At 38.8% G+C, this 13,518-nt stretch overlaps 1 protein-coding gene across 5 annotated transcripts in view; it reads left to right on the forward strand.

Moving 5' to 3' along the window:
* Positions 1-2,439: 2,439 nt before the first annotated feature.
* mcf2l2 (MCF.2 cell line derived transforming sequence-like 2) overlaps positions 2,440-13,518 on the forward strand; it is a 331,126-nt gene continuing 320,047 nt past the window's right edge. For all 5 annotated transcript variants that reach the window (XM_073041227.1, XM_073041231.1, XM_073041230.1 and 2 more), the window contains exon 1: positions 2,440-2,670. In XM_073041227.1, the coding sequence (XP_072897328.1) occupies positions 2,592-2,670 (79 nt within the window). In that variant the 5' untranslated portion in view covers positions 2,440-2,591. The remainder of the gene's footprint in view (positions 2,671-13,518) is intronic.

The raw sequence follows: 13,518 nt of genomic DNA on the forward strand, positions 1-13,518 counted from the left end.
ATTAGTACCTGTGTTCAAACAGTGTTGCTCTGAGGATAGCAAAAGAAATGGTGGAATTATCATCGGGTTATAGAGCATGGAAACAGGTCACAATTATATAAGTAGGGACAGCACAGTAGCATATAGGTTAGCTGTAAGATCGGGATTCAGTTCCTATCGCTGTCTGTAAGGAGTTTGTGCAGCGTGGGTTTCCGCCAGGTGCTGCAGTTTCCTCCCACATTCCAAAGATGGTCAGGTTTAGTGAGCTGTGGGGAAGCTATGCTGGTGCTAGAAGCATGGTAAAACTTGCTGGCTGCCCTGCGTAATCCTCACTGACTTGATTTGATGCATTTTGCTGTATGTTTTGATGTACGTGACACACAAAGCCAATGTTTATCTTTAGATTTCCAGCGTGGTTGTGAGAAAGGACTATTTAGAAGGCAGTGGGGGAAGATTAAGTGTCTTGGAATTTCAGGAGGGTTGAAATTAAATAGCAGAGAAAGATGGATTCTGGTTTGACAGGGTAGTTTGCTTAGTTCTTCTGGTAATATGAACATCAGTGATTTGGATTTAGTGTTAGGAGGACTGTTGTCTACATTTTCAGATGATACCCATTCCCAAAGAACCTGCAGGTAGTTGTGGATCCCTCTTAAATAACATAGGTGTAGCGGATGTGCTTCCTAGTGCATGGTCCACTCAGAAAGTTTGTAGGAGTCTATGAATTAATCAGAGCAGGCATCAATTTGACAATGAGTGTAAGTTGATATCCACTGTGCATGTTCTATGTATCCTGAGCCTGGGTGGTTGACATGTACGGAAACATGAGAGTCTTGTTATTATGACTGGAAACATGACTGGAGTCTTGCTAAGGCTTAATAAGGCATTGGTCAGATTGCACTTGAAGTATTGTGGGTAATTTTGGACCCCTTATCTAAGAACGGATGTGCTGGCTTGGGAGGGCATCCAGAGGAGGTCTAAGAGGATGACCCCAGGAATGACAGGATTCACATTTGAGGAGAGTTAGATGGCTCTGGGTCTGATCTCGCCAGAGTTCACAAAAATGGTGGTGGGGGGGGTGATCTCATTGAAACTTATTGAATATTGAATGGTCTAGATGGAGTGGATATGGAGAGGACATTTTCTTTACTTAGGGAGTCTTGACAGAGGAGAGGGCACAGCCTCAAAATAGGACGTCTGTTTAGAACAGAGACAGGGCAGAATTTCCTCAGCCAGATTGAGGAATTCATTGTCACAGATGGCTGTGGAGGCCAAGACATATTTAAAACTGATGTTTATAAGTTCTTAATTAGTAAGAATGTCAAAGGTTATGGGGAGAAGGCAGGAGAATGGGGTTGAGAGGGATTTAAAAAAATCAGCCATGATGGAATGTCAGTGCAGACTCAATGGGCTGAACAGCCTAATTCTGCTTCATGCATTATATGTTAGACAGGCTATCAGGTCACAATGGCCTTTTGAAATCACTCTTAAGATCGGACACAATTGTGTACTGCTTAAAATGACTGTGTCTGAATTTCAACAGCAAAGATTTAAAATTGCTCACTCTAGCACAGATTTGTTCTCCCTCCCTCGGTCAGCATCATTTCACACAGGGATTTCAACTATAAATCCTTCTTGCCTTCAGAGCCACTCAACCTCAGGACTTTTGTAGGCTAGTTGCATCTACTTCCTGACCAACTTTACAACATCTGTTTGCATTTCTGTTATTTAAATCACATGCTGGTATGCTAATTGGCACATCAGTGACTGATGCATTGATTTCTGCTGTCATTTCAAAAACAAAGCCCCAGGGTATCAGAGTCAGGTAGCAGCTGTTTCTCTGGGACTGTTGGAAAACCCTCAGCGACATCTATTCTTCTTGGAGGCCTTGACTTTTGTGGCTTTGCGTAGCTCGTCCACTTGGACTCTGGCAGGTAAGGGATACCCAAATAATACTGGTTATTTCAGCATTCAACAAAAGCAGCAGCAAATTAGCACTTGTTAGCAGAAAATGTTTAATAGTTGATCATAAAAAGGAGAGTCCGGAGGGAAAACAGTATGTTAAGTTGATGAAAGATTACCTAAGACTAAAAAGCTTATTTTTAGTGAGTCCAGTGTAAACAAGAATTTAATTCCAATCCAGCTGTAAAGCAGACTGTTTAAATTAACACAACTAAACCTGCAAGCCAATAGCTTTTTAAATGCTTTTGCAGTTCCAGTCCGGTGAATCCATTGCTCCGGGATTTGATTTGAAGTCCTGTCACCCAGCATCTCCCGTGAGGCAGGTAGCTGCACACTGATTTGCTACTTGAGCCTGACTCAGTGTTAGTAGAAATGAGCAGCAAGCAGCTTTAATGCAGAATTTCATGTGCTTTGTCCTCCCATTTCAAGAAAAAAAAACCTAGATGCTAAGTTTTCCTGGCCTAACCCTATATATTTTTTCTCTTTGAAAATAGGAATGTATTGAATATATTGAAGATATAAAAATCTTGTCTGAAATATCTGCATCAGCTCCTGTATCTTGAATGGAATATTGCTGCTGGGAGTGGCACTTGCCTTTGTGTGTTTGAGACGCCTCCACGGGAGCGGCTGTAGATTTGGAGCTGAGGACTGAGATGCTCCTCTGTCTAAGGGAAGAAGAAATGTCACATCAAGAACTCACACAGCGACTGGTCAATGTCATCACTCATGTTGGTAAGAAACAATTGAATTGTTTGAATGTATTCAGCTCTATGGCAAAGTGTCTACAGGAGCATCACAGATAAATGTATTTCAAACCTATATGTAGGCTGAAAAATAATTTTTCTGCAACATTTGTGACATTATATGTTCGGGGAGAACATTGGGAAGTATTTGGAAGACGTGTAAATGTGGTTGGAATAATTTTTAAAATTAATCAATCTAGTATAACATCACAGAGGGGGAAAAAACGTTCTGGTTAGTAATTTCTGGTTAATTATTGAAATACTTCCTGCCATTTCAAGCAACTTGTTCCAACAGAGTAAAGATTTATGACTGAGGTATTAGGTTCACAAATCCCAGTTGTTAGTGGACAGTATTCACAAAAGAAAACTGCTTTGGTTTCATTACTAATCTGCACTTAGTCAAGAGGGACCACAGGGACAGAATAGATAACGTTCCACTGATGCCTATGAGTGAGATCATGGTTGTACCGTCTATGTGATGAGAGATTAGATATCTGATCTTTGTTTGATTTTGTAGTTCATTATATTATTGGATTTAAGGGAGAAATATGTCCTGGTCACTAGTTTTTTTCTCAATAATGAACAAGCACATAAAGAATTTTTAAAGAAATATTGTTTTGTGTTTAGTTTCATTTGTCCTTCAAATGATATTAATTTTGAGTAAAAAGAAGTTTGCATTTAATTTTATTTATTAAGGTAACACATAATTAGTTCAGTTGTTAGTTTTCCTGTCTCCTGAAACAGAACAATAGATGGTTGCTAACAATCAGAAGACAATTACCTCATCAGGCAATTCAAATGATGTCATATGAGATATGTCACTTATTACACTGTCCTTTGAGTTGTAATATTAGAATATGGTCAGTAGCACCTGTTACAATTTGTGTATTTTTTCTGTTCACTTAACATGAATTAAAAAGGCAATATATGTTCATACACAATCAGAGGAAATATAGTTAATAATGCAACCTTCCCATAAATTTCCTCTGTTGCTGAAATTATTTTTATGAACTGTGCCTTTTGTCTACGGTGTGGGAAGATCATGGTTAAAATTTAATAATTTGTGATTACGCTGACAACTTCTGCGCATGTTAAGAGTGCTGTTTGAAAAGGTCTCCAATAGTTTACTGATCATTAAATCATCCAGTAGCTTGCCCATAGTAAAACAGAGTTATGAAATCCTGTCTCAGCTGGGGAATTTCATCCCATAGATCATAGTCATATAGGTGACTTGTATATGTTACTGACTTGGAGGCATATTCGGTGTTTAAATGAGATAATGTAGAGCTTTATCATACAAGGAATTACTTTTGCATGTCCATAATGCAAGGTTGCTGCTGTTTGTTTATTCATTTCGCAGTTGGGTTTCTGAGAGAAAAATGGCACAATCTTCTTCGGATTGTAGCAAGGAGTAAATAATTAGTAGAAAATGTTTGAGAGGGCATTTTAAAAGGAGGCTCTGACTACCTCTGCAACAGCATGAGGTGCAGTGTTTAAAATCCACACCCTTGAGCCAGAAGGTTTTGGTTTCAAGCTTCGCTCCAGAGACTGAAGTGCATATTTTATGCTAGGAGTTCATTGTAGTACTGAAGGTGTACAATACTATTGTAAATTCTTTTGTATGAGGTGAAAAGAACATGGATCATTCTGAAGAGGAACTGGAGAGTTTTCACAGTTATCTTAATAACACCCATTCCTGAATCGGCAGCATCACTAAAGTGATCTTGTCAGCTCTTTTGTTCACTTTGCCTGGTACTTGTTATGTACTTTCTGATAACCCGTGTCATGGCAGGTGTTTCTCTTTTTGCACACACAAAATCTTTCTTTTTTTGTAATTTTTAATTGAAGTTCATCAAACAAACATTTCCATAAGATGTATTTCAGACATTGTACATATATATCATATAATCATATGTATCACAGAATCTCCACAAAGTAATTATCTGGGGTATACACTTGTAGAAAAGAGTGGAAAGAAAAAACGAGCAAAAGGAAAGAACTATGTACAAGTAGGGAGTGATTTTTTTTTACAACAGATTCATTGATTTGTGAGAATAAAATCAGGCCTATGAGGCATTATGTCGTTAAACCATTTTTCCCAGTATGAATCAAATTGTTCCAGCTTATGATTAACAGATGCTGTTACCTTCTCCATTTTGTAAATGTCCATTGTAATTTCCATCCATGTATTTAAAGTTGGGCTCTCCTATGATAACCATTTCCTAGTAAGAGTCTTTTTACCAGCCACCAAACAGTATATTCATTAAATATTTATCTCTTTTAAACCATTCTTGACGTACATATCCAAAATATATGGTCTTCCTCTCTAAGGGTATTTCACATTTAAAGATGTCTTGTAGGGCATTGTGTATCCCCCTCCAATAGTTTTTGATAACAGGGCAGTCCCAAAAAATATGATAATGATTTGCATTTTGAAAAGATCATGATTCAAAATAAATGAGCAACTTATATAAAATGGAAATGCTTGAAAGCAGTATATCACTGGATTAGCCACAGCATATTTTTATCAAATACCCAACCCTAGCACAAAGCCAGATACCAACACTACCATTTCTCTTATTATTATTTTTGAAATCTGTCTTTCTCAGTTGGTTGAAGAGGGCTTTTACTGCACTTTTCATGCTGAATGATGCAATCAAAGCTAACACTAAGGTGCTAAGCAGACATAGGTTGTATAGAAAATGGAAAAAATATATGTATCATAACAGATTTGTCTTTTTAAACCTGTCAAAATTAGTTATTTTCCTCCAAATGAAACTTTAATATAAACCAATGACAATGCTCTTTCAGTATGAAAGAGCCAGAAATTCTGAAATGTTAGGTATTGCTTTGTGTCCCCACCCAGTTTCTAACAACTGTTGGTCTGCAGTATGTGTACCAAAGTACAGTAATCTGCAGATGCCATTGCTGGTTCTTTAAGAGCAAATGAGCTGCATGAAAATCTGCCTGAAAGATTGAATCATATTTTTGCAGGTAACTTATTTGATGTTGTAACTGGTCATGCATGGTAGAAATGATTTATTTACACTTTTAAACTGCACTTTTTTTTTAACCTGACCAAAATGCTTCAAATATTTAAAAATTTATTTATAAATTTTATAGGAATTTGTCAAGTACCTTGCCTTAAAATTGAAACCTAAAAAAAAGTGATAAATTTGATGAGATAAGTAAGGGGTTTTTGAGCATGTTTGATTAATTCAAGCTGTGAATTGTGTGGAGGTGAAAACGTAGATTAAAGTTTGGTGATTTTAAGTGAACACTGGATGCTGCTATTTCCAGAATTATTATTTGCTTTTAGCCTGAATATACACTCAGTGACCACTTTTTCAGGTAGACCTGTGCTTCTACTTGTTAATGCAAATACCTAATTAATAATCATGTGGCAGCAACTCAATGCATAAAATCATGCAGACATGGTCAAGAGGTTCAGTTGTTGTTCCCAGTAAACACTGTGGTGGTTTTAGTACCTAAGAAACTGCTGATCTCCTAGGATTTTCATGCACAGCAGTCTCTATAGTTTACAGAGAAATGTGCGATAAACAAAAAACATTCAGTGAGTGATAGTTCTGTGGGCGAGATTGACATCCCTCATTAACAAGGTAGAGTAGAATGGTCAGACTGGTTCAAGCTGACAGTAACTCAAATGAACCATACATTGCAACAGTAGTGTGAATGCACAACACGTCGGACCTTGAAGTGGATGGGCTACAGCAGCAGAAGACCATGAACATACACTCAGTGGCTACTTTATTAGGTACAGGAGATGTCTAATAAGGTGGCCACTGAATGTAATACTTAATAGTTTGAGCATAAAGTTTAAGGAGCTACGTGGATATTCCTCTGACCTGAATGCCAAGTTTGGAAATTAATATGCACCCTCATTAGCCATATTATTTAGTCCACGCAGTTATTGGCAATAGGAATCAAATCACTATGATTTCACTCTGTTGCATGCTTTCACTCTGCCTTATTTGCTGAAACTCAAGCTAGTTTCTCATGTTGGGGAAGTGGGGGTGATGCTTGAATTTTACTTTAGGGGCCCACTGTGAGTATCTTTATCAGTTACTCAGTTCAGGCAGCTGTGAGATGCCTGCCAGCCTTGATTCTAGGGCACAGAGGTGCCACATCCTTCACTACCTGGCTGACTCTGACATTAAAGGAAAGAATTTCTAACTACAATTCTGACAAATGGTTAATACTGAATCATAATGATACAATATCAGTGATTATTACAAGCAGGACTTGGTAGTTCTGTTGGAAAGCTAACTAACCATCCTACTCAATATTCTGTAATAGCTGCAACTCTCCCTCACAACACTGAATGTGGTAGCCAATCTCTTACTGGAAAATATAGATTTAGGGGCAGAATTAGGCCATTTGGCCCATTGAGTCTGCTCCTCCATTCCATCATGGCTGATTTATTATCCCTCTGAACCCCAGTATCCTGCCTTGTCCCTGTAACTTGACATGCTGCCAAGAACTTATCAATCTCTCTCTATAAATTGTGGTGCCCCGTTTTATAATTGTCCTTTGTGCCAATCTGAAACGGTTGTAGTTTATTTCAATCGTGGATCGGCAAGGTGTTAAAATGGGGTTACCAACGATGCCATCTACAAATAACTCGAATCTGTTGCCCATACTAATCTATTCTTCAACATCTGATTATTGTAATATAGTAGAACAAATTGGTCAGTACTCTTTCCTGAGCCAAGAGTTAACACTTTAGAGGCAGTTATTGTCTGACTTTATGGTTCACCCGCATGTGAGAAAACTCTCACAAATCAGTTTTGTGATTGTTCCTGCTTTGAATGATTGGCAGAGTATCAAGAAAATGCCACAAAACCTCCCTGAAATTATTGGAAAAATGTCGGCATTATTCACCAAGCACAAGTTTCCCAGGGTTTTATCAGTAATGACTATTGTAGATAACATCTTGTGTCTTAATTTTTTCCATTTTCAATACTATAGTGAAATAGATTTTATAACTGTGTGTGATGACACAAACCATGAGTCTAACAGCATGAATCTTCATGTTCTGAGCCGTGCTATTCATAGGTGCACCTTCAATAGTAAGGAGGAGCTATTAGAGCCCACACGCAAATTGTTGAGCCGCATAGCGTCACGTGCAAAGGAACAATCAAAGAACAAGCCCTTCACTACTTTTTCACTTCTACCATCCAAGATGCTGGATTTTCAGAAATGTAGAAAGTGGAAGGGTAATAGTTGAACGAACTCCCACTTGGTGGCACATCCTTAAAGTACTCCAGTTGAACTTTGGAGTAGCATACTCTGTGGTCATTCACAATACCCCCACTTCATGTGGTTGTGGCAGCATGGCAACCTGTTGGAATTCTATTATCTTGAAGCAGTGAATGACTTGCCACCCTATTAAATGTGCCTGATTTACAATAGTGAGGCGATCTTAAAGGGGTCAAACTACCACCATCAGCAAGTGAACCAGAGCAGAGAAAATGAGCACAGGGTAGGTACCGGTTGGCAACGCTGTGAGAATCTGATGGGATCAGACTACATAAGAGAGCAGGTCTTTAGCAGTGGGATTCTTTTAGTGAAAGAAAATGAGGTTGAGATTCTGGATTGGCTGAAAACTGATAAGTGGAAGATTCTAGAAAAATAAACTGAATGAGGAAAAGCATCTAATTCAGATGGATGTACCCTGGGTTGCTGAATAAAGAGAAGAATGCAGGGAGTCTGCTGACAGATTAAGGGGTGGTGTTTGAGGATTGAAAAGTTGTTCAAAATATTATCTAGCTATAAACCCATCAGTTAGAGACCAGTCTCAGTGAAAGAGAAGTTCTGGAAACAAAGTGGGGACAGTCACTTTTCTGTGCAGATTGATTGATTAGCATGGAATTGCTAATGACAAATTATACCTAATTAACTTGGTAGTTTTTAAAAGTGAGGTGACAGAGGACCAGTGAGAAAGATGTAGATGATGAGTATAGACAGTATGCTCTTTCAAAGAGTATTTGAGAAGATGTAGTGTAATAGCCTTGCATCAAAAATGAAGGATATGGAATGAAATGAGGTGTAGCAACATAGGGAGAAAGCAAGTAGGAATGAAGTTTGCTTTGATACAGGAAGCAAGTACAACAATGGAGTTCTCTAGCAGTTGGTTTGAGGCCTTCTGCCTTTTTAAAATAAGGATTTGTATGGATATACGGAGCGAAATTGTCTAAACAGAGAATTTGGAGCATGGTGAACAATGGGGAGGATATAGATGGGGTGGTGGAATGGGTTGGTAGGTACCAGTTAATACAAGAAATGGTGCGTCTTCAACTTGGGTCGAAAGAATGAGAAGTTAAACTGGAGGCAGAAACATCTACGTTTCAAATCTGACCAGCTTGACAGTTCAAATTGCAAACTAAAGCCCAATTACTGTTCATTTCAATTCTTGTTAAGTTTCATCACACAGCTGACATCTTAAATTTAAAATACTTCCTAGCTTCATCTTCAGAATTGGTGAAAATCAGTTTTTCATTTAACTGTTAAACAATTATTAGAAATGTAGGATCTGCCGTTCATTTTCTGTCTGGTATAGGGACACAGATTGGAAACAGTGCAAAGGGAAGAAAGTTATCTTTGATTCCAAGGTGAACACTTTCAGCTGCTGGTTGTACTTGCCACAGAGATTTGAATTCATTGAAATCTAATGTGTGGGAGGTGAGTGCAGTTGATGGACAAAATTCTCACACATATTTAATGTTATGATCATAAGGAACTTTTTGCCCTTAATCCCAAGAGATTTGTTCTCAGCTGTACTAAATATGCAATAATTTTGAATCTGAAATCTGGTTCCAATTGATTTAATTGAACTAAATTTTGACAATGCAGTTTATAGTGTAAGGACTGCCTCCCAGCTGAGAGTGTCTTTTGCTAATTGTTTTGCAGGTGTACCTACAATAATGTGACTTGGGTCTAAAATAATTTTCACAGGAAGGTTTAGACATTCATTCTGTGTTAAAGTAAATTGCATTTACTTAGGTCAAATTCTCATCTTTTCAGAAACATAACTAAAAATCTCAAGCTACGTCTTCTGAGCTTGCTTATTTGGTTCAGCATTAGCTTTTGCTCGGACTGCTGCTAACTGCAAATGAAACATTGTTTTAATATCTAGCTCTCAGCATAAGCCCTCGAATGGATTGTCAGAATGTGATGATGAGAAGAGAGCTGAATTCAAAATTGCATTTTGTGATTAATCCATGCCAATGAATGCAATCAGCATGTCAATTTGTGGTAATTAACATGATTAATGTTCAGCTCGTACAATTTGTTCTGTCGTGTAATTATGCCTTTCTTCAACTGGCCATTATTGCGATTGGCTGGACTCGTCTGAAGCTTGTCTGTTCAGTTTGAATGCTAACCAGTATCTTATTTAAAGGAGGAGATGCTGGCAGCCATTTTACAAATCATTCTTATTTGAATAACGTTAAAGAACAGTGCAGGCTGGGAGAGAGCAGTCTCTAAAATCTTTGGGGCTTGTCTTACTTACAGGATGTGAACAGAAAAAAATATCCTTTTTCAATAAGAAATCAGTAAATTCTGTAGATTTGTTCTCAGTAGGCAGAGAGCAACCAACACCAGGAAGCCAATATCAGGAGTCAAGATTTGAAGTTCCTAATGCAAGGTCAAAAAGAAGTTCAACAGACTCACCGGGGTGGTATCAGAGATTGGATCTTAAAATGTACCATTAGCTCCAGTCACTTCTTGTTTTGCTGCAAATTTAAAATCCACCCAAATCTGAGAGCATCATCCGTATCTTTTAATCGTGGTTGGCAACCTGCAAGATATTGCAAACACCTCCAGCTCCAGTTTGCAGTAAGCCAGGTGGATCAAAGTTTATTGCTATGGTCATCTAGATCGCAATTGAGATGCCAGTCATCTGGGCCGTTCTACATTTATGGTTGTGACTGCTGCAGTAGGGAGATTTCAGTGTAGGCTTCGCTGTGGAAGCATACACACATTTCTCCCATAACTTCTTACCTGGGCTCCACACAGGAGAATTTCTCCCTTAACACCCAAGATGAATAGACACGTGGTTACTAATAACCTTTATCCTTAGAACCATAGAACATTACAGCACAGAAATTTGCCCCTTCTTGGCTGTGCTGAACCATTTTTCTGCCTAGTCCCACTGAGCTGCACCTGGACCATATCCCTCCATACCCCTCTCATCCCTTGTCTTCCAGCAGCTTCCCTGATCTGCATCCCCTCCAAACAATCCTACATTAGGAACACCAACTAACACAGTAATACCTAAGGTCTGTCTTCAGCACCTGGCATTCCTCTCCCTGTCGATTCTGTTGGAAATACGTACCTGTGTATTCCAGTGGTGTGTTTGAGCTGTAGGTGCCAGTCTAATACCCAGCTGGCACCAGCACCCTGGCAAGTTTGATAAATCAGAAGCTGATTGTTGCAGACTTTACAACTGTTTTTAAGTTACAGGTAACTTCATTGAAATGCAACATTTGGAAAGCTATAATAAAAGATGGGGAAATGGGAATCAGTGTCTTTTCAAAAAGCTGCCACAGTTGTAATGCCTCAATATTATTGCACTCAGACCAAGTGAGTATACCCAAAATGTGGCTAAACATTTTGTACTTTGCTATTAAATTGTTAAGGATTTTGACATTTCCATCCACGCACTGGTTCCTTTCCACTTGATGTAGAAATCCACTTCTCTGACTTTCTCTATCAAATCCTTTATATTTAAGAACCTCCCTATTATTTTTTTTTCCCCTTTGCCTTCTCTGCTGTGAGAGGATCAACCACAGCCTTTCTAATTTCCTATAGTTGAAATTCCTCAATCTTGGCAATCTTCTCTGCATCCTTTCCAAATCTGTAAAATTCTTTACGTATTGTTTCAGAAAAATGCCGAAGTGCGGTCCCAGACCAACTATTGAATGTGTGATTTCTTTGTTTCAGTACTAATTTTACAAAGCTAAGTGCTATTATACTTTCTTATCTGCTGTATCAACTTGAATAAATAAGATGGTTTTAAAAAGTCTGCTTCCTGCTTCATTGTGGTGCTTGGATACAACTGTTCTGGTGAGTTCCTTCTCGGCCAGCTTGAATTATGTAATGGTGAAGTGTTGCCTATACTACCTGCCATGGGATTTCACTTCAGCTATTCTGATGGCACTCCACATCCCACCCCAGGAAGACATGAAGCCTACATCAGCGAATGATGTATATTCCAACAGCCTTGAAATGGAATTGGCCCTCTTCATCATTGCTAGTGGCTTCAATGAGACCATCTTCAAGAGTGTGTTACCAAAATAGTACCAGCAGGTCTCCTATCTCTACTGGGGTTCAACTACCCTTGACTATTGCTATACAACCATCAAATATGCCTACTGAGCCAGTCCTCTGCTCGCATCAGATTCTGTTCTTAATCTCTGCAAACAAAACAAATTGTTTCAGATAACTGATGATCCAGTACAGAAAGATGCACAATGCTGGTCTGAGGAAATAAATGAGCTTCTATGCAGCAGTTTTATGAGTTGGTTGACTGGCCCACATGCAAAGACTCAGCAGCCACCTTAGACGAGTGTGTGACCACCATCATGGACCTTATCTGCAAATGTGTTGAGGATAACCTGGGTGTTCTAAGACTGGACACTCGGGATGAACTAGGGGATCCACTCCCTGCTGAAGTCTGGCACTGAGGTGGTTAAATCGGACAATCCTGACCTTCACAAGGATTGAGCTCTCTGGGATGCCAAAAGACAATGCACGTCCAAAATCAAGTTCCAGATCAGCCATCAGTTGTGATATGGTATAATGGGCTACAAAGTAAAGTCAGGCAGTATCATCGATGCGCCCCATGCATTCTATATACCTTTTTAAAAAAAAAAACCAAGGGGATTGGAATGTCGCCACCCACTCCGACACTTTCCAGTGCACTTGAACCCACAGACACGGATGTGAGTTCAGTCTTCCGAAGAGTGAACCCGTGGAAAACATCTGGCTAGTGTTGCCAGCTGTGTCCTTGGATCCCACACATTCTGCAGGTAATGCAACAATACCTGCAAGACCACTATGGTCCCATCATTTCTCCAAATACTTCAATGTTATCGGATGTAGGTGATTAACTATGCTCTTCAATAGTGCTCTTGAAATGCAGCATCAAGATTTAATTAATTTTAATTATTAGCATGATAGTCTAAACAGTTGGAATAGAAAATACTAAGAAAAAGAAGTATTATCAGTTATTTTTTCCATAATCTAGCAATAACACATGCTGGGAACAGGTTTATTCTTGGGGGAGGCCCTAGGGGTGATATATTGCATCTGTTACATAGTTGAATAGTGACATTAGAGTCAAATCTCCTAAATTAATTTACTTATTTCAGGGATACAATGATGGTGTTTCAAACAGAACACTTTGTAATTGTCATTATGTACTGAGGAAATATGAAAAATGTGCTCACTGTTAATACATCAGTTCATTACAACAGCACATTGGGGTAATACAAAGCAAAACAATAATAGTGCAGAATAAAGAGTTATAATTACAGAGAAAGTGTGGTGCAGGTAGGGAGCAAGGTGCAAAGTCATAACAAGTTAGTTGTGATGTCAAGATCCTATTATATTGTACTAGGGAACCATGAAATAACCTTCTAACCGTGGGTTAGAAGTTGTCCTTGAGGCTGGTGGTATGTGTTTTCAAGCTTTTATATCTTCTGCCGGATGGGAGGGAGAGAAGATAGAATATCCAGGGTGTGGGAGGTATTTAATTGCATTGACTGCTTTACTGAGGCAGTAAGAAGTGTAGACGAGGTCCATTGAGAGGTGG

Source organism: Hemitrygon akajei, chromosome 3 (genome assembly GCF_048418815.1).
Source record: "Hemitrygon akajei chromosome 3, sHemAka1.3, whole genome shotgun sequence".
Lineage (NCBI taxonomy): Eukaryota > Metazoa > Chordata > Chondrichthyes > Myliobatiformes > Dasyatidae > Hemitrygon > Hemitrygon akajei.